At 38.3% G+C, this 27,047-nt stretch overlaps 3 protein-coding genes, 1 long non-coding RNA gene and 1 other non-coding gene across 10 annotated transcripts; 3 read left to right on the forward strand and 2 right to left on the reverse strand.

The window, feature by feature from the left end:
* The first annotated feature begins 2,273 nt into the window (after nucleotides 1–2,273).
* LOC111795119 (glutamate receptor 3.4) lies at nucleotides 2,274–8,929 on the forward strand. 2 transcript variants are annotated; one of them, XM_023677369.2, is made up of 7 exons: nucleotides 2,274–2,320; nucleotides 2,677–3,091; nucleotides 4,286–5,598; nucleotides 5,676–5,953; nucleotides 7,107–7,138; nucleotides 7,215–7,624; nucleotides 8,169–8,929. In XM_023677369.2, the coding sequence occupies exons 2-7, from the start codon at nucleotides 2,803–2,805 to the stop codon at nucleotides 8,673–8,675; spliced, it is 2,829 nt and encodes a 942-aa protein (XP_023533137.2). In that variant the 5' UTR covers nucleotides 2,274–2,320; nucleotides 2,677–2,802; the 3' UTR covers nucleotides 8,676–8,929. The 2 variants fall into 2 exon arrangements, with proteins under 2 accessions (XP_023533137.2, XP_086980038.1); XM_087123912.1 differs by having other exon boundaries at nucleotides 7,323–7,624.
* A 2,324-nt stretch (nucleotides 8,930–11,253) lies between these two features.
* On the forward strand, nucleotides 11,254–13,064 carry LOC111795814 (septum-promoting GTP-binding protein 1). The gene is made up of 6 exons (XM_023678405.2): nucleotides 11,254–11,625; nucleotides 11,709–11,829; nucleotides 11,921–12,017; nucleotides 12,100–12,139; nucleotides 12,242–12,325; nucleotides 12,510–13,064. Exons 1-6 carry the CDS (start codon nucleotides 11,254–11,256, stop codon nucleotides 12,672–12,674), a joined length of 879 nt encoding a protein of 292 aa, XP_023534173.2. The 3' UTR covers nucleotides 12,675–13,064.
* On the reverse strand, nucleotides 11,708–14,629 carry LOC147792746 (uncharacterized). 4 transcript variants are annotated; one of them, XR_015421100.1, is made up of 4 exons: nucleotides 14,487–14,624; nucleotides 14,238–14,322; nucleotides 13,214–13,464; nucleotides 11,708–13,106 (listed from the first exon to the last, which is right to left on the reverse strand). It is a non-coding gene; the product is annotated as an uncharacterized LOC147792746 (long non-coding RNA). The 4 variants fall into 4 exon arrangements; XR_015421101.1 differs by having other exon boundaries at nucleotides 11,708–12,562; nucleotides 12,622–13,106; nucleotides 13,214–14,322; nucleotides 14,487–14,616; XR_015421102.1 differs by lacking the exon at nucleotides 14,238–14,322 and having other exon boundaries at nucleotides 14,487–14,629.
* A 1,258-nt stretch (nucleotides 14,630–15,887) lies between these two features.
* Nucleotides 15,888–20,664, reverse strand: LOC111796079 (homeobox-leucine zipper protein HDG2). 2 transcript variants are annotated; one of them, XM_087124235.1, is made up of 12 exons: nucleotides 20,446–20,664; nucleotides 20,091–20,344; nucleotides 19,337–19,563; nucleotides 19,135–19,252; nucleotides 18,866–19,054; nucleotides 18,280–18,723; nucleotides 18,102–18,203; nucleotides 17,830–18,030; nucleotides 17,576–17,750; nucleotides 17,220–17,491; nucleotides 16,673–16,768; nucleotides 15,888–16,590 (listed from the first exon to the last, which is right to left on the reverse strand). In XM_087124235.1, the coding sequence occupies exons 2-12, from the start codon at nucleotides 20,262–20,264 to the stop codon at nucleotides 16,246–16,248; spliced, it is 2,343 nt and encodes a 780-aa protein (XP_086980361.1). In that variant the 5' UTR covers nucleotides 20,265–20,344; nucleotides 20,446–20,664; the 3' UTR covers nucleotides 15,888–16,245. The 2 variants fall into 2 exon arrangements, with proteins under 2 accessions (XP_086980361.1, XP_023534533.2); XM_023678765.2 differs by having other exon boundaries at nucleotides 19,337–19,612; nucleotides 20,103–20,344; nucleotides 20,446–20,662.
* A 1,675-nt stretch (nucleotides 20,665–22,339) lies between these two features.
* On the forward strand, nucleotides 22,340–22,479 carry LOC147792747 (small nucleolar RNA Z247). The gene has a single exon (XR_015421266.1). It is a non-coding gene; the product is annotated as a small nucleolar RNA Z247 (small nucleolar RNA).
* Nucleotides 22,480–27,047: the final 4,568 nt, after the last annotated feature.

Below are 27,047 nucleotides of genomic sequence, written 5' to 3' on the forward strand. Positions count from 1 at the left end.
CTCTATATGAAGTGATCAAATTTGGTAGGTTCACATTTTTAAGTGTATATTAGGATCACGTCAGTGTTACTAGATGTCCCACGTTAGTTGGGGAGGAGAACAAAACACTCTTTATAAGGGTGTAGAAACCTTCTCCTTAAAGACGCGTTTTGAAGCCTTGAGGGAATGCCCAAAGAAGACAATATCTGCTCGCAGTGGGCTTGGGCTTGGGTCGTTACAAATGGTATCAAAGTTAGACATCGGAACAATGTACCAGCCTCATGGATGTTCGCCGAAGGGGGTGGATTTGGTAACGGTCTCACATCGATTGGAAAAAAGAACGAGTGTCGGCGAAGACCCTAGACCTCGAAAGGGTAGATTGTGAGGACAATATCTATTAACTAGTGACGAGTAGGGATTGGACAAACAATTTTATTCCACCTGAAACTTGGAGAAAAAAATAAATAAATTAATAGTTTTTGAATTTTAAAATATTTATAAAATACTACTGAAAATTTAAGGATATTTTTTAAATAAAAATTTATTATTGAATTTTTTTTTCCTTTTGAGCTCCATCGTCACTTCACTTGACTTGACCACGTGTGGTTGACCGTGTGTTGGGTACACTATGTCTTGTGGATTTAAATAAATAAAAAAGAAATAGTTGGTGGGGTCCACACCGTGCCACGTGTTTCTCCCTATTTTATACAGTGACATAAAAATTTAAGACACGTCAGATATTGGATACGACTTCTCATATTGACAGCCCCCACTTGGTACCCTCAATAAATTTATTATACTTATTATTATTATTTTAAAACTAATTTTTATTATACTTCAAATTTTGTTTTTTAGACAATATTTTAAATTTTATTACTTTAATATCTTTATAAATAATATTTATGGTTAAATTTTCCAAAAAGAAAAAAATCACATCCAATATAAATTTTAGAAAAAGAAAAAGACTTTCATTAAGATAATTCATCTCGTATTTGTATTCCAACATTTAAATGAGATAATTTTTATATTTACAAAAGGTTAATATTTTAATAGACAGAAAATAGATCATTATCTGACAAAAAAAAAAAATACATAAAAAAATCTTTTATCAAAAAAAATATAGAACATAAATGTTAGGATAGCGACTCTTTGACTTGGACAACTTAGAGAAACGAACCAAAAAATAAATAGACTTTTTAGGTTGTTACAAAGACCGCACCTACCCCACAGCTATTTCTTGTACTTTGTTAATTATATTTGTTAGACGAACATGACTCTCCACAATGGTATGATATTGTTCACTTTGAGCATAAGCTCTCATGACTTTGCTTTGTGCTTCCCCAAAACGTCTCATACCAATAGAGTTAATATTCCTCACTTATAAACCCATGATCATTCTCTAAATTAGCGGACGTGGGACTTCCATCATCCAACAATATTTACATTGATCTATTTTTGATGTTACAAAAATTAAATTTAAAAGACGGAATATATTATTTTTTAAAATTTAAGATAAAATAAAAACTCAAATCTCAACCACACAAAATGTATTTCATTAATAATAATAATAATAATTTAATATATATTTTTAAAATTTGAAAATATCCGCCAAAGGTACTAAACGTTGATAACAATGACATTTCAATAAATTGAATAATAAATGTGTTTCAGAAATAAAAAATGCACGGACTAAATTCATTTAATTCAATACTTTAATAATTTGAATTTCTCAACCAATTTCCACCAACTTTTTTTTTCAATAATATTGATTTATTAATTATTATTATTATTTTTTTTTTTTTTTAATTTAACATGGAAATTTTGAATTGACTAGAAGATAAATAAATATATTTTCATATAATCATTATTCATAAAGAAAATATAATTTTTTAAAATATATTTGCTGATGTAAAGTAACGGATATAACTAAATTACATTTTAAGGAATATAATTATCTTCAATATTATTTTAATAATATAAATTAAGATTCCATAATTCCTAGGTATCTACAATCAGTAAAATATTAAACATAAGTTTAACATAATATAAAAGCGTTGACCTTTGACCCAAGAACTACAGAAAATAATTTAATACAATAATTACTCTAAAATTTTAACACGAATATTAATTAATTTAAAATAAAAATCGTGTTAAGTAAACCAAATCTGAATTTTTTTTTTTTAATAAAAAATATCCCACTAGACTGCCGTTGACTCAATTAATTTATTATTTATCAATTACGCATCGTTTTATTATATATATATATATATATATATATATATATATATAATTTGCTACGATTGACCTATGGAATGCTGTTTCTTGGCGAACACTGAAGAGTGTAAGAACAAGAACTTGAACTTGTAGTTTACCTATTTTTGAGCTCTGTTTTGATTTCATTTGTTTATAATCAATCAATCTCTGCATGTGATTTTCTTCAACTTGTTTGTATATTTTAATGGCATGTGTTTTTGTAGAGTTCTTGAATTGATTATGGGGTTTTACAGTTCATTGGGAATGGGGTTTTGTTGGTAATGCTAAGAAATTTTTTGGGTATTAATTACTTGATGGAGTTTGATATGAGATACTCCAAGTGGGTATTGATTATTATGAGTTTGGCTAGGCTGGGGATTACAATTTCAGTTGTGAAGTTGATGTTTAATCACTTTTTAGGATCTGGGTGTTCTTTTTTTTCAGGAACTTTGGGTTTATTCTGTAATGGAAGGGAAGTTTCGTGGAAAGATTTTGAAATAGGGACGGTGATGATTGTTCAGAGGGTGTTGATATCTTCAACAGGAATCATTTGTTCATCTTTTTGGAGCAATGTTGGTGTTTTGGGTTTGGAGGATTGTGATCAAAGCCAGAGTTGTGGTATTTGCATTGTTCTTTGGGGTATGGATGCCTTTGGGAGTGATTGGTGTGTCTCGAAACACGAGCGTGGTGAACGTTGGAGTTTTGTTCACTCATGATTCAGTTATTGGAAGGTCTGCACAGCCTGCAATCTTAGCTGCCATGGATGATATTAATGCTGATAACAGTGTTCTTCCTGGAACAAAGCTGAACTTGATCTTACACGACACGAATTGTAGTGGATTTCTTGGAACAGTGGAAGGTACTGCTCGATCTTCTTTACTACATTTGAGATTGTTATGTCAATTAGGAGTGTGAGAATCATGAGTTGAAACTTAAATTTTATCTTGGAAGTTGGTGTTAGTTCATATGGCTAATGGTTGCAGTTCTTGTTTTGGTAGATTGTTCTGTAGTTTAGGCATCAAGGGTAGAAAATGATACTCCTATTTGATTCTTATCTTATGCATCTGGAATAGGCTTCATGTTCTTGCATTGTCAAACATGTCTGCTGTTCTATTGATTTGGACTTCTGTGGGAGTTGAGAGATCTGTGAATGAGGTTTGAGTCGTTAGATTCAATATCTCTTTGTGGGTGTCGATCTCTCGTTCTTTTTTGTAATCGTTAGACATGTCCGATTCATTAGATTGGAGTTCGTTTCTCAGTTAGTGCGAAATCTCATATCGGTTGGAGAGGAGAATGAAGCATTCCTTATTATAAGGGTGTGGAAACCTCTCCCTAATAGACACATTTTAAAAACTTTGAGGGGAAGTCCAAAGAGGACAATATCTACTCGTGGTGAGCTTGGTTTGTTACAAATGGTACCAGAGTTAGACACCAGGCGATGTGTCAAAGAGGAGGCTGAACTCCGAAGGGGGTGGATATGAGGCGATGTGCCAGCAAGGATGCTGGGCCCCGAAGGGAGTGGATTGGGGGGTCCCATATCGATTGAAGAAGGGAACGAGTATCAGTAAGGACGCTGGGTCTTGAAGGGGGTGGATTGTGAGATCCCACATCGGTTGGGAGGAGAACGAAAATAAGGGTGTGAAAACTTCTCCCTAGCAGACGTGTTTCAAAAACCTTGAGGGGAAGCCCGGAAGGGAAAGTTCAAATAGAACAATATCTGTTATCGGTGAACTTAGGTTGTTACAAATGGTATCAGAGCCCGACACTAGGCGATGTGTCAAGAGGAGGCTGAACCCCGAAGAGGGGTGGACACGAGGCCGTGTGCCAGCAAGGATGCTTGGCCTCAAAAGGGGTGGATTGGGAGGTTCCACATCGATTGGAGAAGGGTACTAGTGCCAGCGAGGACGTTGGGCCTCGAACGAGGGTAGATTAGATTGTAAGATCCCACCTTAGTTGGACTACCGGATTCCTCATGGGGCTAGTTCTTTTATACGTTTTTATATAATCTTATGCATTTATGGTGCTTCCTCCATGCATTTGGACATGTATACAGCCTTGCGGCTGATGGAAGATGAAGTAGTTGCCGCCATTGGCCCACAATCCTCAAACATCGCTCACTTCATTTCCCATATCATCAACGAACTCCACATACCCCTTATATCATTTGGAGCAACAGATCCTACTTTGACCACACCACACTATCCATACTTTGTTCGAACCACACAGAATGATTACTTCCAAATGAACGCAATAGCTGATCTCATAGACCACTTCGGATGGAGAGAGGTCATAGCCATCTTTGTAGATGATGACAATGCCAGAAACGGGATATCAGCATTGAACGATGCCTTAGCAAAGAAGCGTGTCAGGATCTCATACAAGGCCACCTTCTCTCCTGGCTCCCCCACTAGCGTGATAAATGACTTATTGGTATCAGTAAACCTCATGGAATCTCGTGTTTATATTGTTCATGTTAATCCCGACACTGGTTTATCAATATTCACCATTGCTAAGAAACTTGAAATGATGAACAGTGACTATGTCTGGATTGCAACAGATTGGCTTCCTTCTATTCTTGATTCATTTGAAACAAACAATCATGATGTAATGAATCATTTACAAGGAGTTGTTGCTCTTCGCCACCACACCCCTGATAGCAATCTCAAGAAGAACTTCGCCTCCAAATGGAACACTACAAGCTTCAACTCTTATGCACTTTATGCATACGACTCTGTTTGGTTAGCAGACAGAGCTCTCCACACATTCTTTCAAGAAGGTGGCAATGTATCATTTTCTAATGACCCAAAGTTACATGAAATCAATGGAAGCAAGCTGCAGCTAACCTCACTTAGAGTGTTCAATGGAGGCGAACAACTTCTACAGACAATCAAGAGAACCAAGTTCAGAGGTGTAAGTGGGTTGGTTCAATTTGGTGATGACAGAAACTTGATTCATCCAGCTTATGATATCATGAACATTGGAGGAACTGGTATGCGTAGAATTGGCTACTGGACAAATTATTCTGGTCTATCAACAATGACACCAGAGAGTTCATATTCAAAGCCTCTTAATGCTACCCCAAATGGCCATCTCTACACTGTAATATGGCCTGGTGAAGCAACAGCCGTTCCTCGTGGATGGGTGTTCCCGCACAACGGGAAGCCATTGCAAATTGTAGTGCCTAACCGTGTGAGTTACAAGGCTTTTGTGACTAAAGACAAGAGCCCACAAGGAGTTAAAGGGTATTGTATTGATGTGTTTGAAGCTGCTATAAACTTGTTGCCATATCCAGTTCCTCACGCATATATATTAAAGGAAGATGACAGTCTTGATTACAACAATCTTGTATATGACGTTTCACAGAATGTGAGTACTTGGGTTTGCTTGTTGCTATGTTTATATTTGGTGGTATGCTTACTTTGATGATATTGTTCCATGTTTAGAGATATGATGCAGCTGTTGGTGATATTATGATTGTAACGAATAGGACGAAGTATGTGGACTTCACACAACCATTTATGGAGTCTGGACTTGTGGTTGTTACTGTTGTTAAAGAGAAGAAGTCGAGTCCATGGGCTTTTCTCAGCCCTTTTACTGTTCAAATGTGGGCTGTCACTGCAATACTCTTTGTTTTTGTTGGAGCTGTTGTTTGGATTCTTGAGCATCGGAGTAATGAAGAGTTTCGTGGTTCACCAAGGCAACAAATAATCACAGTATTTTGGTTAGTATGCTTAAACTCATTACACATGCTTTAATTTTCTTAACGCAAACGTGTAACCGTCCAAGCTACTACTAGCAGATATTGTCTGCTTTAGCCCGTTACGTACCATCGCAGCCTCTTAGTTTTTAAAACGCATCTACTAAAGAGAGGTTTTCACACCCTTATAAGGAAACCTTTGTTTCACACCCTAATAAGGTTTCCACACCCTTATAGGGAACAAAGCATTCCTTATAAGTGTGTGGAAACCAACATCTAGTAGATGCATTTTAAAAACCGTGAGGCTGATGACGATATGTAACGGGCCAAAGCAAACAATATCTACTAGCGATGGGCTTGAGCTGTTACAAATGGTATCAGAGCTAGACACCGGACGGTGTGTTAATGAGGACGCAGGCCCCCAAGGGGTGGATTGTGAGATCCCACATCGGTTGGAGATGGAACAAAACATTTCTTATAAGAGTGTGAAAACCTCTCTCTAGTAGACGCGTTTTAAAAACCGTGAGGCTAATGGCAATACGTAACGGGCCAAAGCGGACAATATCTGCTAGCGGTGAGCTTGGGTTGTTACAAATGGTATAGAGCTAGACACCAGGTGGTGTGCCTGCAAGTACGTTGGGCCATCAAGGGGCTGGATTGTGAAATCTTCGGTTGGAGGGGGGACAAAACATTCCTTATAAGGGTGTAGAAATCTCTCTCTAGTAGTCCGGTTTTAAAAATTGTGAGGTTGATGGCGATATGTAATGGGGCAAAGCGGACAATATCTGCTAGCGGTGAACTTAGGCTGTTATAAATGATATCAAAGCTATACAGCTGGCCCCCAAGGGGGTGGATTATGAGATCCTACATCGGTTGGAGAGGGGAACAAAGCATTCCTTATAAGATTCCTTATAAGGGTATGGAAATTTCTCTCTGCTAGACGCGTTTTGAAAACCGTGAGGCTGACGGCGATACGTAACGGGTCAAAACGGACAATATCTATTAGCGATGGACTTAGGATTGGGCTGTTACAGCATGTTTCAAATAATCAAAGCCATGGAATTGGTTAGCTCCTAGCTTGCCATTTAGCTTTTAAGTCTGATGTATGGCTGAATCTTGCATTGTTGCTTCCTGACTTCTCTTACGAAATTAGAGCTCAACTGTGTCCTCGTTGCAGGTTTAGCTTCTCGACAATGTTCTTTTCTCACAGTAAGTTTTCTTCATTGATCCTACTCTATATATACTCAAAACCCAACCATTTTGTTGACTGTCTGTCTTGGTGCAGAGGAAAACACTGTAAGCACCCTTGGACGGTCGGTGCTTATAATATGGCTCTTTGTTGTGTTAATTATCAATTCAAGCTACACAGCTGGTTTGACATCTATCTTAACAGTGCAGCAGCTAACTTCAAAGGTTGAAGGGATTGATAGCTTAATCTCTAGCACCGATGCTGTAGGAATTCAAGAAGGCTCATTTTCATTGAATTATCTGATTCATGAGCTGAATATAGCAGCTTCTAGGATCGTTAAGTTGAAGAGCCAGGAGGAATATATGGATGCTCTTCGCCGTGGACCTGCAAATGGTGGGGTAGCCGCCATTGTAGACGAGCTTCCTTATGTCGAGCTTTTCCTGTCGGGCACCAATTGTGTCTTCAGGACTGTCGGGCAGGAGTTCACTAAAAGTGGATGGGGATTTGTGAGTATTTATCCAACTTTTTTCTCCGTCCAACTCGATAGGAATTAGGTTCACTTTGAGCATAATCTCTCGTGGTTTTGTTTTTGGGCTTCCCGAAAAGGACTCATACCAATGAAGATGTATTCCTTACTTATAAACCCACGATCATTCCTTAAATTAGTCAATGTGGAACTTCCTCCCAACAATCCTCCTCTCGAACAAAGTACACTATAGGGCCGCCCCTTAGGCTTATGGAGCCCTTGAACAGTCTCCCCTTAATCGAGGCTTGCCCTTAATCGAGTCACTTTTGACTACACCTTCAAGACTCACATCTTCTTTGTTGACATTTGAGGATTCTATTGACATGCCTAAGTTAAGGGCATAGCTCTGGTACTGTGTTAGAAATCACGACTCTCCACAATGGTATGATATTGTCCACCTTGGGCATAAGCTCTCATGACTTTGTTTTTGGACTTCCCCAACAGGGGTCATACTAATAGAGATGTATTCCTTACTTATAAACTTATGATTATTCCCTAAACTATTCAACAATTCTCTGTCTCAGGCATTCCCAAGGGACACTCCTTTGGCGGTTGATTTGTCAACAGCCATTTTTCAACTCTCAGAGAATGGCGATCTTCAAAAGATTCATGACAAATGGCTATCACGAACGGAGTGTTCGATGAATCTCAACCAAGTTGATGCAAACCAACTATCACTAACTAACTTCTGGGGGCTGTTTCTAATTTGTAGCATTGCCTGCATTGTTGCTCTTTTGATATTCTTCAGTAGAGTAGCATTCCAATATCGAAGAGCTACCCCTAAAGCCCAGCCTGAAGTCGAGGAGACCCAACCTGATAGGACGGGACGCTTCGGTCGTACGACTAGCTTCATCCAATTTCTAGATAAAAAAGAAGTCAAAAAGGCTGAAGGAAAATCCATTGATATCAACCCAGCTGGCCAGAGCTCCGAGGGTCACCCTGATGAACTCAAAAAGGCTAAAGGAAATTCCATTGATATCAACCCAGTTGGCCAGAGCTCTGAGGGCCACCCTGATTCACAGCCTCATTAGCGCTTGCCCCTCGTCCGGGGGTGGAAAAAGCCTGGACTTTTTGGGTTCCTTTTATTTTCATGTCTTATGCATAAACTACACACGCCACAATGAAGTTCTGTGATTTTGTTTTTGGAAACTTGTAAATTCATGATGAAAACCTCTTAATTAACCGATATGGGACTCCTCTCCCAACAATCCTCCCCTCAAACAACACCATATAGCTTCTCCGAAGGCCTATGAAGCCCTCGAACAAAGTACACCCTTGAGTCTCTTTTGACTACACCGGCTAGCAACTTCTTTTGTTCAAGATTTGATGATTCGATTAGCATGGCTAAGTTGAGAGCATGACTCTGATACCATGTTAAGAATCACGAATCTATGTAATGATATGATATTGTCCACTTTGAACATAAACTCTTATGAGATCATGTTCTTATAAACCTATGATCAACCCGTTAATTAGCCGATGTGGGACTCCTCTCTTAACAATCCTCAACCGACACTGATCAATAAGCTTAACTCAGCCGGTATAAATCATATTTTAAGCATTTATATAAAACTCTAAAACATTGTTTGCAACATCACTTTTCTCTACCTTAAAATATTTCTTTTTTTATCGATGTTAAAGGTGGAAGATCTACCCTAAGGGTATTTACGTCCAAGCCTAATTTAAAAATTCAATTAAAAAAATATAATTAGCATTTTTTGCTACGTGTAATGAATTTAGTCATTCTTCGAATAGACACCCTTTATCTTTTTGGACTTATTTTATTTTGTTGGGTCCAAATTACCCCTAAAAACATAGGAAATACAAAGAAAATAATTGTTGAATTAAAATTGAAAATAAATAAATAAATAAATAAATAGATTGGCCCACAGAAGATATTTATGAATCCCTAAAACTTGACCAAAAAATTGAAATAGTGCATACGTGTCCTCTAGAGTTTTATTAAAGACAGAAAAAAGATGTGAATGACGTGGACGTATTGAGAAATCTTAGCCATTGATGGTTCGACCATCATAATTTAAATAAGTCACCAACTTTTCTTTTTTGTCGTTTTGTACACCTAACAAGATTCCTTGTCTCCTCATTTTTCATTCTTGCCTACGTGGCTTAACATCCTCCACTACATATATATTTATTTAATTAAGAAATAAGAATTTAGTATTTGTAATTTGTTTAGAATTTATTTGATAATATATAATATTGACTAATAAGATAAATGTTCAAATTTTCGTGAAATTTTGATTTTAGAAAATGACACGTGTTTCCTATCATTAAAACCAAACCAAGAGAATTCTCGACAAAATTTAAAAAGAAAAGAAACTTTTTAAAATTATTTCTTTAGTTTTAAAAAATTGGTTTGAGTTATGAAAATATTTGTAAATAAAAGTAATGATAATTATAAAGTTAATGTTTTAAAAAAATAAAAAATAAAATAATTATGAAAATAGAAAGAAAAAAGAGAAAAGAAAATGACATGACATGATCGAACTCCAATGATGAAAATGGAGTTGGTCGGTTCAATAAGTTTGAAATTATGAACCTCCAAAGATATTTTGTAAATCACGTTATTGTTGAATATATTCATCTAAATTTAATAAAATAAAATAAAGCTTTTTTATTTTATTTTATTTTGACTTTTTTGCAGTGCAATAAATGTAGGGAATGGGGAAAAAAAAATAGTTTCCAACTTCAAATTTTTCTTTGTAAAAACTGAATTAGGATTCTGATAAACACCATCTTTAAAATTAAATTAACCTAATAATTTTCTATATAAATTTAGGTAATGAAACTATACTAGGTATGATATATTCAACATTTTTTTTAATTAATAAAACTATTAGGTATAAAATTAAATATTATATCTAAAAAATCTGAGTTTCAATTTTGTGTTTAATACCTTCCTAAATTAAAAGAAAAAAGAGTGGGCAAAAACCTATTAAAGAGGGTAATTAAATGTTCAAAGATTTATTAGACACGAAATCCAAATTTTAGAAACTTGACAAGTTTTAAAGTTCAATGTCGTATTGGACGTAAAATTGGAAAGGTTAAAACTTATTAAATATTTTTAAAGATGCAAGATATCTTGTAACAAAAAAAATTAAATGTTTAAAACTCAGTCTTTCGTTTGCAAATTCTCGTGAAATTTAGGAACAATTCTCAAGATAAAAAATAAAATTGAAAAAAGAAACATGAAAAACGAAAATAAAAAGAATGTTTTGAATGGGTAAGATTAATACTGAAATTTGAACACCAATAATTAAAAGACATCCACGTTTTAATCATATGATGATTAACGGTCCAAGACAAACTTTTTGGTCAGAATCATAAGATTTTGACACGTGGATTGTGTCGTATGATTTTTTGCCACTCGAATTCAATTTCGACATTTGGTTTACTTACGTTCTACCGGTAAACCGCCCTTCCGTTAAAGTCGTCACATTGATAGCTAAAATGTCGTTGAAACTGATTTTTCAAGAAAAAAAAAGAAATAATTAAAAAAAATTCCCCCAAAAATCAAATAATGACGATTCATAGTCTAAAAATACCCCCCTGGTTTGAAGAGCACCAAGATCCCGGCTTACCATTTTCATGGCCTGGAGACCAATCCACACTCTCACTCCAGACCATCCACATTTCCCAACAATGCCTCAACCTTGCCGGAAACAGCCACTCAATTTCGGCCTTAAGCGGCAGATGCATCACCCGGCGACTGCTCTGAAGCGCCGCACTCGCCAGTTTTTGGAATCAATTCTAACATGTTACTCGAAGAAGCCTCAGACATGTCGGACGGTACGTGATGATGCTGCTACGGCTTCTATATCACCGCGGGCTGTCGCTGATGGTGGGTTTGAAGCAGAGACTCGAACACCCTTGTGCCACAATCATAGCCAGGACAAAGATTTGGTGCCTCTGAAGATCAGCCTGTTGGGTGATAGCCAAATTGGAAAGACAAGTTTTCTGGTAAGTGGAGTTTATGTTTGGATCTTGGGTTTTGGGTTTTGGGTTTTGGTTTCTGGGTTTCACTTTTCATTGCTGATTTGAAGGAAAAATATGTTGGGAATGAAATGGAGGAGAGTAAGAGTGAGCAGAGAGGATTGAACTTGATGGACAAGACACTGATGGTTAGAGGGGCACGAATTTCGTATAGCATTTGGGAAGTGGGAGGTAATTGGCTAAATTTGCAGCTCAAGAATTATAATGTGGACAGTTCTATGATGAGATGCAGAAAGGAAATAATGTGTGTATATGGATGCAGGTGATAAGAAATCTCAGGATCACATTCCAACAGCATGCAAAGACTCTGTAGCAATTCTTTTTATGTTTGATCTAACAAGTCGGCGTACCTTAAAGAGGTGAGACTTGTTTCTGTTGAGTATTCAACTTTGGCTTTGATGAATAAGAAGATTGAAACCAAGGTTTTCCTTCTGTTTGCAGCGTTCTAAGGTGGTATAGACAGGCCTGGAAGTGGAATCAGGTACTTTAGGACCCATTTGATAGCACCCTCCAAAGTTTCTAAAAGCAAAAGCTCCTTTCTACCACTTTACTGAAGGTGGAACGTTCTCTGTTTGTTTTGCAGGCAGCAATTCCAGTACTGATAGGAACAAAGTTTGATGATTTTATCCAACTCCCAATCGATTTGCAATGGGCAATTGCAAGCGAGGTAACAGTTGAAATCATGGGTGTTTCTTTAATCGTGCCCTTAACCAGGAAACTGAATGATGATCCAAGATCCTGCAACTCCATAATTTTGTAACAAACTGATAGAGTTTTTTGAGTGTTTCCCACCAAATCTTCCAAATTTGGGTTATGCCAGAGGTTGTCTCAAGATTTTCTTATTTTGACAGGCAAGAGCCTATGCAAAGGCACTGAATGCGACATTGTTCTTCTCCAGTGCAACCTACAACATCAATGTCAATAAGATCTTCAAATTCATCACAGCAAAGCTCTTTGACTTACCTTGGACGCTTGAGCGCAACTTGACTGTTGGAGAGCCTATGATAGATTTCTAGAGTTGGTCTTCCACCCTACTTTGCCAACCTGATTCTCAAGAAACTCATAAAATCATCCTGCACAAGGATTACCATCCACATTGCTTCCACACAGCTATGTCAGATGTAGCGGAGAAAGGCAGAGGCGCAGAGCCCCGTCTCCGAAGTCAAGATGCATCTGCACTGCACCAAAGTTGTAGAAAAGAAATCAGACAATTTGTAATAACCACAGTTGTTTTCGGTGTCATAGGAATCAGATCAGGCATGTCATAGCAAATGCAGCTAGAATCCTTTTAGAAAGTTTAGTTCAAAATCCATGCGTATCAGTAATCACGCTCAGCATCTTCTTTTTTATGAGAAAATTACCGTGCCTGTAAAATTAAAAAGCAGTTAGATGTCCTTCTTGCTTGATGTGATCGAGTAAAGTTTTGTCCCTCATCTTTAGACAAGCAGCTGAGGTAAGAAGTAAAAAGTTTTCTTCAATAACGCTTAGCAAGCAATCGTACGTACAGAGAGGGGAACGAAATATTTCTTATAAGGGTATGGAAACCTCTCCTTACCAGACGCGTCTTAAAACCATGAGGCTGACGACGATACGTAACGGACCAAAGCGGACAATATCGACTAGCAGTGGGCTTGAGCTGTACAACAGTCCTCTAATGCAAAAGTTAATAATTGATCCCCCTACTCTTTTTATACGCAGTAACAGTGCAATATCAACATTCATAGCGGAAAAGGTTCGAGTCTGAGATATCAAATAATTCCACATGAATCCAGAAATGAAATTCATTTGAGAGCAATACTGAAGTACCTGTTAATGACAATGTATTTACAACAGTAACTTTCAGGTGTTCAAACAAATATATTCCAACAAAGAAGTTCAATAAAACAAGATTGTTACAGGATGTTGATTTAACCCCATAAGCAATGACAGGCTTTGAAACAGGAGCAAAGATCCTCCAGTTTCTATAACTGGTTGAGAGTTGACCAAGTTCATTAAATTCATGAATTAAATGAAATTAACAGAATGTTGATTAAACTCAATCTGAAAATCTGAATACATTTATGAAACTTACACGGAAACAAATATGCCTGCAAATTTCAAGCACATGCATTGCTTGAAAATCTGGAAAAAGGTCCTGGAACTGTCTTAAATGGTGTGGTAGCAAAGAAAAAGTGTAGTGTAAAGTATAAAAGAGAATTAAATTATATGTTGAAGCAACTAGCAGGAGTGCAGCTTTTGTATCTTAGCAAAAATGAATCGAGCACATGGGGAACAGTAAAGCATTGTATATCAGAATCGGATCATGACATTGATAACAATAATTTGATCCTAAAACTTTATATATCATATCTTTACACATTCGAAAAACATACACTCCACTTAGGATCCTGTGCGGGGAAGATCGACATATGCCATATGATACTTTTTATGCTTTTCAGAAATGTACTTTAAGAATTCAATGAATATGGTGTAAACAACTTGGGAAGGACTCGATCCAACAGAAGATCTAAACTAACACTTAGTTTTCATTTATCCAAACAGAGAAACAGAGAGAAAAGAGATGGTGAAGAAAAACAAACCGGCAATTGGAATTCGAAATCCCTGCTATTCAACGAACGCTAAACGTTAAGTGTGTTATTTACTCTTGGCTTCTCTCGTTTCAATCTGTAGAGAGAAAATTAGAAATCACAGGTTGTTTGAGAAAGTTCTACAGGAAATCCCTAATTTCAAATTCCAGAAACCACAGAACGAAAGGAAACAAAAGAAGTCGGAATTTTAAGAGAATTTGGAAAATTCATAGTAGAGGATTGAAGGAGAAGTTAAATTACTTGGATAGAAAATGAAATGATGATCGTTCCCCTCCGGCGTCCGCCATTGACACTCTTCCGTCGGAGTTGGCGGTTGCCGCTGCCTGCATTCAGCTCATTGGATTTAGGGTTGTCGAAGAAAAAATGGCGGGTAAATGTAATCTTTTCCATAAAAGAGATTCAACTGTTAGTGTGACTTTTTTTTTTTTTTTTTTTTTTGGAAAATTATTCACTTAAATTATAAAAATACCTGTAAATTTTTAAATTCATAAAAATTAATACTTACTTTTATGTAGTTTGACCTAATTAAACATTATATTATCGACAATTTTTTTATTAAAAAAAAAAAACTCTATTTTATGAATTTATTTATCTTAAATAGTTTTGTACACCCAATAATTACTTACATTAATAACTCCAAAAAAAACTTATTTATATTAATATTTTTTTAAGGGAGAGAAAATTAATTTAAAAAATTAAAATGAAAGTATTTATTGTATTAAAAGTTAGAGAGCATTAATGAATTTAATTATCCAAACATTTCCCCTTTTCTCAACTTTATACTATACAATTAAAGAAGCTCGCCTTGAATGGTCATTTATATAAGGAGATTCAATTACATATATAATTAAAAAAAATTATTTATACTCTCTCCTACGTTAATTATGCTTATATTTAATCCTCATTGTTAACCTTGATTAATTAGATGCAAATGTTAATACTTACTTTTTCAAATTTTTAGAAAAGGATTAGACATGGTCCCTTGCCGACATTGTTTTCTAAAACTGTTTTTTAAGAATATGGTCGAAGGCTTGAGCATACATTGTGAGTGCCAACAGTGATAAGGCTTGAGTATACAAGCCCAACACTAATAGATATTGTCGATTTTGGACATACCCAACACTAGCTAAAGGTTTCTAAAACACGTATGCTAGGGAGAGATTTCCACACTCTTATAAAAATGTTTTGTTCCTCTCTCCAACTGATGTGGAATCTCACAATCTACCCCCTTCGGAGCTCAGAGTCCTCGCTGGCACACTACCCGGTGTCTAGCTCTGATACCAACTGTAACAGTTCAAGCTCACAACTAGCAGATATTGTCGTCTTTGGGCTTTCCCTTTCAGGCTTTCCCTCAAGGTTTTTAAAACGTGTCTACTGAAAATAAGTTTTCACACTCTTATAAACAATATTCTGTTTTCCTTTACACAACTGATGTGGGAGCTCACACTCAAGGACAAGAGTAAGTACGGAACAATTATTACAAGTCTTGAAAGAGTGCGATCGTGAAACTTTAAGTTCTGAGTGTGGAGTTAAAACTTCTAAACGTTCATAGACTGAATAGACAACGTGAGTAACTAATCACTAGAGGCCTAAGACTCCTAAGACGCCTAAAATTAGAGGATCGGAGCCATGAAAGGGTAGTAAGCTTCAAAAAAACATGGCATCATAAAATGACAAAGGGGAAACACAACAATGAATCCATAACAACACTCATCCATCCCACAAAATAACCAAACAAAACAAAAACCTAAAATACAAATGTTGTCATCACAACAAGTCCCTTCCTTCCTAGGAAAAATTAGATGATTTGGTTCTTTTTTCTTGTCGTTTCAGCCTTTACTCTGTTCGAGGAAGTCAATGCCCGAACCCCTAAAACACTCTCTCCATTGTTTTTTTGTTGCAGGGTGCGTTCTTGACTTCTCCCAAATACTTCGTATCAGCCAAAAATTCCCTCATTAACCCCTAAAACCCACAAAAGTTTCCCCTTTTTTCCTGTCTCTTATGCTGTCTCACATGACAACGAAGCTTTAATCCTCTCCGCCGTACAAGCAATCAGATTGTTCACCGTTGCAACTGACCCAAGTGACAGTTTTGCTGTTGGCACCGAATCCACCAGAATCTGAAACGCCACCGTCAGGAGTGAACCACCAGTGGCAGTCTCTGCCGTGCCGTCTGGAAGAATGGCGAACCCGGAGGGGAGAAGCGCGACGTAGTCGGGATCGCCACCGTTGAGGACGACGTTCATTGCGACGATGTCGACTGGAGCGTAGATGACAAATGAAGCTGTTGGGTCTGTGCAGCTTTCTTGCAGGATCAGCATGTTGCTTTGGCTTGAATTTGCACTCTACAAATTATTAATAACCATAGTTTTGAGCACAAAATAACCATAGATTTTTAAAGGGTTTAGGGCTAGGGAGAAGTGTTACGTTTACACGTAGAAGAGAAACGCAGTTGCCCGTGTCACGACCGTTGGCGATGTGCGCCATTTCTTGAACTACTCCGCCATTCGACAGAATATCCCACTGTAAAAACATCAAACAAGAAGCACCTATTAATCGATAGTACACCGTAGAGCCTCCTATAAGGTCTATAGAGCCCTCAAACAGTCTCCCCTTAATTGAGACTCGACTCCTTTCTTTGGAGCCCTCAATCAAATTACACCCTCTGTTCGACACTTGAGTCAAGTTTTTACTACACCTTTGAGGCTGAGCACTTATGTTTTCAACATTTGAGAATTCTATTCACATGGTTAAGTTATGGGTATGATTATGAAACTATGTTAGAATCACGACTCTCCACAATGGTACGATATTGTCTACTTTGAACATAAGCTCTCATCCCAAAATGCCTCGTACCAATGGAGATATATTCCTTACTTACAAACCTATAATCATCCTCTAAATTAGCCAACGTGAGACTCCCTCCCAACAATCCTCAATACTTAAGCTGATAAGTTCCAGTAAATTTTAATACCTCACTTCGAGAGTTCTCATCACGGAGAAAATCAAAGATTCTCTTAGGTGGAACGGGAAGCCAGAAGGAAGTTGCAGCACTAAGGACAATACCCGGAGGTCTTCCGGGGTCATCGATACTCTTTCGGGTCATGACTCGAACGTCATCGGCGCCGGTACCCGACAAAGTAGTCCATGTGTGAGTCGTGGAGGCGCTAACTCCAGCACAGAAGCTTATCACCATTCTCTCAGCCAGCTTCAACATGCTCTTCCTCCCTTCTTGATTCGTTATCACTAGGTTCAATTTGAATCCACCATTACATATCAAGAACAAACAATCAGGGAATTAATTTAACCATAACCATAACCTATAAATACCTCCAACATCACCGGTGGGTATGTTTGTGGCCATGGCACTGGCAAGCCGTTCACATTGGCGGTCTAAGGTTGTAACCCATCGCTTGGCCCCAAAGGCTTGGCCGGAGCTCACCAGCTGCTTGTAAAGACTATGAACTCCTCTATCATCAACCTCAACATGCTCAACCCATGTAACCTAATATACCAAACCCAACAAATCAAGTCCCTTTCATTCCAATTCATTCAAAAATCTCATCTTTTTTAACAAAATTCACCTTTGAATAACCATTGGGCATTTCTTGGATCAAACAACCGGACGGTCTTCGTCGGCATCTTAATCCAGGAGTAGGGCGAAGATCGTCCAATGAAACATCGACCACCGCCCACGTCCCGTCCACGTGTTGTTTGCAATATCGAACGTAGTAGCTCTCCCGAGTTGGAACTAATGGCGACGGAACTTGAAATTCCGACGTCATCTGAACAAATATTAAGCTTTTGAGTTTAGTAGTAGTTTAATGGTGCAAGGGTCGAGATAAAAACAACATACCACTTGTAAAGCTCCATTGTAATTTCCAGCTACTCCAGTTGACAACACTTCAAGTGTCATAGCTCTTGACACAATTCCAGAGAATAAAGTTGACCATTGATTCTATCATACAAAATTAAGTCAAAATTAGGTTGAATTTTTTAAAAAAACCCTAAAAATTCAAACTTAAATTACTTACCACGTCCATGAGAATCTCAACAAGGTTAATATGGTTCATGATAACAACAGCTGATTCACGTGAGGCTTCACATTTAAACCCAGATGGCTTAGGCCCAATGCCTCTTGGAAACGTTCTCAAGTACTCATCTTCATTGAGCACATTAGTGGACCCATCTAGACTAGTCATCCATAAGGGCTCGCCTAATTGAGCCATTCTAGTGAGCTCTTCCATGGCTGCAACTGCTAGCTCGATGATCATCGGCTTGTCGGCCTCAGTTGGAGCGCTGATGGATCGGATTAGGTCACCAGCCGAACCGTAGATGTCTCCTCCTAAGCCTGATTGTGGTCCAAAGTTGCCCATTCCGAGCTCTAATGGTCGAGAAGGAACTGGTGGAGAAAGTAGAGGGTAGTTCACTACTGGCTTCCCCACATATTTTGCAGCTATTGCGGATATGCGATCGATCTAGACGGGAAAAAATCGGAGAATTGAAAATGAGGTTTCGGGCGAGAAGCGGAATCTCGCGCTTCTAATAACTTCGAGATACAAATTCGAAAACATAATTTTCCACATAACAACCTTCGATATAGATTCGAAAGTTACGTACCTCTTCGCGAAGACGGGCATTTTCGAGTCGAAGATGATGTTCATCGAAGGACATTTCACCAATGGCAGTCGGGCCACCGCAATTAGGGCACGAGGCATTGCTAAGAGCTTCTCTATATCTCATGTTATCAGCTCGAAGCTTCTCGTTTTCGGTTCGAAGTTGGGTGTTCTCATGGCGTTCATGTTGATTCTGTAAATGCAACACAAACATCTTAACAAAACATTTCAAAGAAGAAAAAACAGCTCTAACCCTAAAGTAAGCATTTTTACCTTCATTTGAGTACGTTTGTTTTGGAACCAAAACTTGACTTGCAAAGGCTCCAACCCTAATTCCCTGCTTAATTCCTTCCTTTGTTTGTCATCAGGGTGAGGACACTCCTTGAAAAAACTACCCGAAAAACCCGAAACAAAATTAAGCACAAACTCGAACTCAAACGTAGCTCAGTAAATAAAACATTCTAGATAGACTTACGCTTCCATTTCTTGGATCTGATGTTGAGTATGACGATGATAACGCTTCTTTTTAGGACGAGGGTCTTGATCGTCACCCGAAGCAAGTTCATGATTGTTGTCGCTACCAGATTTAGTAGCGCTATCGAAATCATCGTCTCGGATTCGAGCAAAATCGCTATCGGAAGTGTTTTGAGGCATGTCTAAGGGGAGGAGCTTACCGTCGTCAAAAATACTTGGCTGGAACATCTTCTACAGATCTTTAAGATTCTTACAAGACAGCTTATGGGTTTTGAATCTAACAATTACACAATGAAAACTTCAAATTCCACACCAAATTAATCAAACCCAACAAATATTTTCCGACCAAAAATGTTTTTTTTTTTTTTTTTTTTTTTTTAAATCAAAATCTAAACCAAAACCCCATTAATTTTTCATAAGAACCGTTCTTGGAATTTACTCTCAAGCTTTATAGTCCCCATTTTTTCTCTCTCTTATTTTATTGTTATTATTATTTTCTAACGCGTTTTTCGAATATCGATGAAGATTAGCTTCGAAACGACGTGTTTTAACCTAACATAGAAATCGAGATTATGTTAATAATACAATAACTTTTGTAACGATTTGAGACCCATTTGACAAAAGGGTTTTTTTTTTTTTTTTTTTTTTTGGCTCACAATTACCAAAAAAAACAAAGATTTTCATATAGAAAGTCAAAATAGGAACAAAAAAAATAGAAAAAGGGTATAAGAAAAATGAAGAATTTTGAGATGAACATGAACACAAACCTGAGGAAGAACAAGTTCATAAGATGAGTAAAATCCAGCAACGTTATTCCCATTGCTTCCAAACATAGAGGACATGTTTGTGGCCGGTGTTGTAATCCCGGCTGGCATGTTGGAGATTAAAGACAGAACAAAGAATCCGACAGAACCATATGAGATGTACATAAACGCCCACGAAGATCTCGGACAATATCCTAAAATGCTTCCTTTTTTTCTATGTATATGCCTCCTTCTCTCTCTCCTATCTGCAACCAAAAACAATTGTAAAAGAACAAAAAGGAACAAAATTTGGATCAAAATTAAGAAATTTTTAGGGTATTTGAAGGGATTTGATCTGGGTTTTTACCAATTTGAAGGCTTTACTTCAGATCTGATCTGGGTTTTTACCTTTTGATGATTATCCTCCAAGTTTTGTGTTGTAAGAGTGATATAACTTGGTGGGTGTTGAAAAAGGAGCGATCTTGAAGTGAAAAAATTAGGGTTCTTGAAGGAAGAAGATGAGTTTCAGAAGAAGAAGAAGAAGAAGAAGAAGAGGAGGAGATGGAGGAAGAAGAGGCAAGAAAGGAGTTATTGCAGAGCGTATTGAGAGGGTGCAATGGCATTTAATGGAGAAGGAAAGAGGTGTAATTGCAGAGAGAGAATTTTGGAGATTAATTTGAAGCCCTTTGAGAGGAGGGGAGTGTATATATGATATGGTGCATCGAATGACGGCTACCAAACCCTTTACGTTACTATATACTCAAAATTATGTATATCCAAGCCACGGACATTCAAATCTTTTATCGTTTTGGTCCAAGATACATGTTTATTTATCGATTGTTCGTTCGGGTCTTTAAGGGTTTGACTAATCCGTATGGTTTGATAAAACTTACGTGTATAGTCGGTTTATGAAGATTTTATCAAATTATACGGACTATTTATGATAAACGTTACGTGGGTTTGGATTTGCGTATACCAAACATATATTAATTTTGACCATTTGTTGTCTTCTTGAATTATTACAAAAGGTTAAAAAATGACTTTTTATGTCTTTATTTGAAAACTAACACTCTTCATCAATGAAGATCGTCCTACACTTTACCTTATTTTTAATTTCATTGATTAAATACTAACCAATTGTTGTATTTATCAAGAAATTTATTTATTTTACAACCTACAAAGATTAATTATATCGATCACAATCATTTGGTTATCATTGCTTTAGTCATCCAGCTATTCTCATGTTTGTTTTAGTACAATGTTGTTAGAAAATATTGTTTGTTTTGACCTGTTACATACCGTCGTCAACCTTAAATGTGTTTTTTTAAAAAAAGTGAAATGAATGGGTAAATGGTGGTAAAAAAGTGGGTTTAAGATGAGAAACGTAAGGTTAATGTTTGAAGTGGGTAATGAATGGGAGATAAATAGAATTAATTAAGGGGTGAAATTAGAAGATAATGGGTGAGGTAAGAAATATTTTGGTGAAATATGTTAAACCTAAAATAGATCATAACTGTATATACTAAAATAGTCTAAGATTTACTAGTTTATGATTTGAAGGGTTTGTTACCAAATCTATGATTTTATGGTTTGTTACCAAATCATAGATTTGGAATGTAATCTTCATTATACGCATCTATAAATACATGAGGTCGTGACCCATATAGGTCATCGTGCCATTCAATCTAACATGGTATCAGAGCCAAGGTTTATTTTTTAAACTCCTCGCCATGTCTTCTTCCTCCTCTCCATCCACCATCTCCAACACCGTCTCAACTACCATGGCGACTTTTGGCCTTAAACAATATCCAATCCCTCTACACCATGTTGTCACAATTCGTCTAACCAAAAACAACTTCATCATATGGCGTGCCCAGCTCCTCCCCTACCTACGGAGTACGAAGCTTATGGGCTACCTCGATGGCACCAATGTTGCACCTGCCAAGCTGATCCCTTCCTCAACTGCTGCTGGTGCTGAGCTGGTCTCTAATCCGGCCTATAATCAGTGGTATGATCAGGATCAACAAGTCCTTAGCGGCCTTCTCTCCTCCATGTCTGAGGAGATTCTTCATGATGTGGTTGCCGCTACTACGTCCAAGGAGGCGTGGGATACCCTGCAGCGGATGTTTTCATCGTCAACTCGTGCTCGCACTACTCAGATTCGTGTTGAGCTTGCCACGTCCAAGAAACGAGATCAATCTGCTGCAAATTATTTTTGCAAGATCAAAGGGCTAGCCACCGAGCTGGCCGCCGCCGGCTCTGCCTTGCAGGATGATGATGTGATCGCGTATCTTCTCGCTGGTCTTGGCCCTGACTATGATCCCTTCGTCACCTCAATGACTACCAAGAGTGAAGCCCTCACCCTTGATGATGTGTTTGCACATCTAATGACGTATGAAGCTCGCCAACTACAACACCAGGCTGAACTTCAGTTAAATCTTGGATCTTCTGCCAATTATGCTAGTCGTGGTGGTCAGCAGAAGAATCGTGGGCGTAGGGATCGCGGTCGTGGTCGTTCTCAAGGTTATGCACCCTCTCGTCCTGCTGGTGATCGTCGTGGCCCTTCTGCTCGTCCTTCCTGCCAGATCTGCGGCAAAGTGGGGCATACTGCTATCCGCTGCTGGCATAGGATGGATGAGTCCTATCAAGATGAACCTTCTTCTGCTCCTCCTACGGCACTGGCGGCTACTTCCTCTTACAAGATTGACCCAAATTGGTACAGCGACACAGGCGCTACGGACCATATCACCAGTGACCTGGATCGTCTCGCTGTGCGTGAACGTTATCATGGAGGTGAACAAGTTCAAGTCGGCAATGGAGCAGGTTTGCGTGTTTTGCATACTGGTCATTCTCTAATTAATACTGCTACTCGTCCTCTTGCGTTGCGTAATATTTTGCATGTGCCTGAAATTTCCAAACATCTTCTTTCTGTTCATAAATTTTCTCGTGATAATGACGTATTTTTTGAATTCCATCCTTGGCATTTTTCTATAAAGGATCGACAGTCGAGGAAAAGTCTCCTAAATGGGAGGTGTGAATCTGGTCTTTATCCTATTAAGCCATCCGATGTCGATAATCTCAAGCACGCCTTGGTGAGCAGATCTACTACTCACGCCCAATGGCATGCTCGTCTTGGACATCCTTCATCTCAAGTAATAAAATCCATTTTGCGTCTAAATAATATTTCGTGTGCTAGTGAGTCATCTTTGTCAGTTTGTAATGCGTGTCAGTTAGCAAAGAGTCATCGATTACCATATACTAGTTTTTCCCATAGGTCTTCGTCACCTTTGGAACTTATTTTTTCGGATGTTTGGGGCCCTGCACCTCCATCTGTTGGGGGTTTTAAATATTATATTAGTTTCATTGATGATTTCAGTAAATTTTCGTGGATCTATTTGATGCATGATCGTACAGAAGCTTCTCGTATATTTTTGCAATTCCAAGCTCATGTTGAGCGCCTCCTAGATACTAAAATCAAGTGGGTTCAATCTGATTGGGGTGGGGAATATCAGAAAATTCACAACACATTTTTTCGTTCCCTTGGAATTGGTCATCGTGTTTCGTGCCCTCACACACATCAACAAAATGGGTCTGCTGAACGCAAGCATCGTCATATTGTTGAAACTGGCCTAGCCCTTCTAGCTCATGCTCATGTACCTATTAAATTTTGGGACGACGCGTTTCTTACAGCCACATATCTCATCAATCGTCTTCCTACTCGTGTCATCGATAAAAAATGCCCCTTAGAGCTTCTTTTTCATACCCCACCAAATTACTCCTTATTAAAAATTTTTGGGTGTGCTTGTTGGCCTCATCTTCGTCCTTATAACAAACAAAAGCTCTCTTTTCGATCAAAGGAATGTGTCTTTCTAGGCTACAGTTCTTCACATAAAGGGTATAAGTGTCTTGACACCGATTCTGGTCGTGTCTATATGTCTAGAGATGTCATATTTGATGAAAATGTTTTTCCATTCAAGAGAGCCTCACCTAATTCTTCCCCAATCATGCAGTCGACGCATAATGCCCCTGATTTGTGCACCTTGCATTTGGGTAATAGCAGTACTAATTTGGAGAATGATCACATGCATATGTCTGGGCCTACTAACTCTTTGGATGCAGAAAATTTGGTGTCTACATCAGCTTCGGAATTGCCGCAACAATCCTCCGCGTCGCTGCCATTCGAATCGGCGTTGGTTGTTCCGCCAATGATTGAGGCATCGGCTTCTCCGCCAGCAGATGATATTGCGCAATGCCCGGTCGAATCCTCGGCCGTTGGTCAACCAACTGCTGTAGCATCGGTTGCTCCCCTCGCAACGGCTGATACGGCCGTCCCCTCAAATGTGGATTCTGCACCTACTACTCATCCGTATGGTACTCGATTGAAGCACAATATCAAGAAACCCAAGGTGCGTACAGATGGAACAGTAACATATCTTGTAGCTCGGTCTTCTGCCTCTGAACCTACTTCACATATTACTGCTATGGAGCATCCCCTCTGGCGTCAGGCAATGAATGATGAATTTCAGGCACTTCAAAAAAATAAGACATGGCACTTAGTTCCTCCTCGTGCTGGTCTTAACGTTATTGATTGCAAATGGGTTTTCAAACTCAAACAAAAGCCAGATGGCTCTATTGATCGCTACAAAGCACGCCTGGTTGCTAAAGGTTTTAAACAGCAGTATGGCGTCGATTATGATGATACCTTTAGTCCAGTTGTTAAGCCCACTACCATTCGGCTCTTATTATCTCTTGCTATTTCTCGTGGTTGGGCTATTCGGCAGATTGATATTCAAAATGCTTTTCTTCATGGCCTTCTTAATGAAGATGTTTATATGAAGCAGCCCCCTGGATTTGTGGATTCTCAACACCCTGGTTATCTCTGCAAGCTGGATAAGTCGCTTTATGGCCTTAAACAAGCTCCGCGTGCCTGGTTTTCTCGCCTTAGCTCCAAACTATTACAGCTGGATTTTACACCTTCAAAGGCTGATGTCTCTCTTTTTATTTTTAACAAAACGGGCATTCAGATGTATATTCTCATCTACGTTGATGATATTATTATCATCAGCTCATCTTCTACGGCTACTGAGAAACTTCTTACACAGCTTCAGGATGATTTTGCCGTCAAGGATCTTGGTATTTTGAGTTATTTTCTTGGGATTGAGGTCCGCCATACTTCTAGTGGACTTATTCTGACACAACATAAATACATTCGAGATTTATTAGCCAGAACCAATATGCTCACCTCCAAAGGTGTGCCCACACCTATGCTTCCCAGTGAGAAGTTGTTATTGAATGGTGGTGAAAAGCTCTCACCTGAGGATACTACTCGCTATCGAAGTGTCGTTGGTGCTCTCCAATATTTGTCTCTGACACGTCCTGATATATCCTTCTGTGTCAACAGAGTGTGTCAGTTCATGTCCTCTCCGACTTCTATACATTGGGCGGCAGTCAAACGAATTCTCCGTTATCTACATGACACTATTGATATGGGTTTGTGTCTTACAAAGTCCAGCACTGATTTGTTGAGTGCCTTTTCAGATGCTGATTGGGCTGGGAATCCTGATGATCGTCGAAGCACTGGAGGCTATGTGATCTTCTTTGGTGGCAATCTTATCTCTTGGAGTTCGAGGAAACAATCGACAGTTTCTCGTTCTAGTACGGAAGCCGAATATAAGGCGGTTGCTGATGCCACTGCCGAATTAATTTGGATCCAAGTTCTCTTGCGTGAGCTCGGGATCTCGCAAGCGCGAGCGCCTAGCCTATGGTGTGACAACATTGGTGCCACCTACCTATCCGCCAATCCAATCTTTCATCGACGGACGAAGCATGTTGAGGTTGATTATCACTTCGTTCGTGAACGAGTATCGACTCGTCAGCTTGATGTTCGACTCATATCTTCCAAGGATCAGCTCGCCGATATCATGACAAAGCCACTGCCAGCTCCTTCTTTTAGCTATTTTAGGCGCAATCTGAACTTAGTAGTACATCGTCCAGATTGAGGGGGGGTGTTAAACCTAAAATAGATCATAACTGTATATACTAAAATAGTCTAAGATTTACTAGTTTATGATTTGAAGGGTTTGTTACCAAATCTATGATTTTATGGTTTGTTACCAAATCATAGATTTGGAATGTAATCTTCATTATACGCATCTATAAATACATGAGGTCGTGACCCATATAGGTCATCGTGCCATTCAATCTAACAAAATAAATGAAGCCCAACAACATAAAATCTTGAAATAATGATTTGGATGTGGAAAAGAAAGGTGTAATATCGTTGTCAATGGTAGAGAATGGAACAAATTTGGGGAATAAGTTTATTATTGTTTCATATATACTTTCTAATGCATTTATTATTTATTCATAATAAAGTAGCACACACTACAACTTGGTCACAAATCATATAATTCGAGAATTCGAGATTAACAACTCCAACTTTGTATCGGTACATCTCGAGTTTCATAACTAACTCTAATATCTATATAGAGAGTTCAACAAGATTCTAATTTCTGGCCTTTTAGACGAGAATATATGTTGAGTCGTACTCAAGTTGGCTATGAAAATTGAGCATGAGTGTAACAGTTTAAGCCCACTACTAGTAGATATTGTTCGCTTTGGTCCGTTACGTATCACCGTCAGCCTCACGATTTTTGAAACGCGTCTGTTAAGGAGAGGTTTCCACACCCTTATAAGGAAAATTTCGTTCTCCTCTCCAACTGATGTGAGATCTCACAATCCACCCCCTTTGAGGATCAGCATCCTCACTGACACACTGCGTGGTATCTAGCTCTAATACCATTTGTAACAATCCAAGTCCACTGTTAGCAGATGTTGTTCGCTTTGGCCCATTACGTATAGCCATCAATAGGGAGAGGTTTCTACACTTTTATAATAAAGGGTTTGTTCTCTTCTCCAACTGATATGGGATCTCACAATTACTTACGAACTAACCTATTTCTATACAAA

This window comes from Cucurbita pepo, chromosome 5 (genome assembly GCF_057944985.1).
Source record: "Cucurbita pepo subsp. pepo isolate OVF chromosome 5, ASM5794498v1, whole genome shotgun sequence".
In the NCBI taxonomy this organism is placed as follows: Eukaryota; Viridiplantae; Streptophyta; class Magnoliopsida; order Cucurbitales; family Cucurbitaceae; genus Cucurbita; species Cucurbita pepo.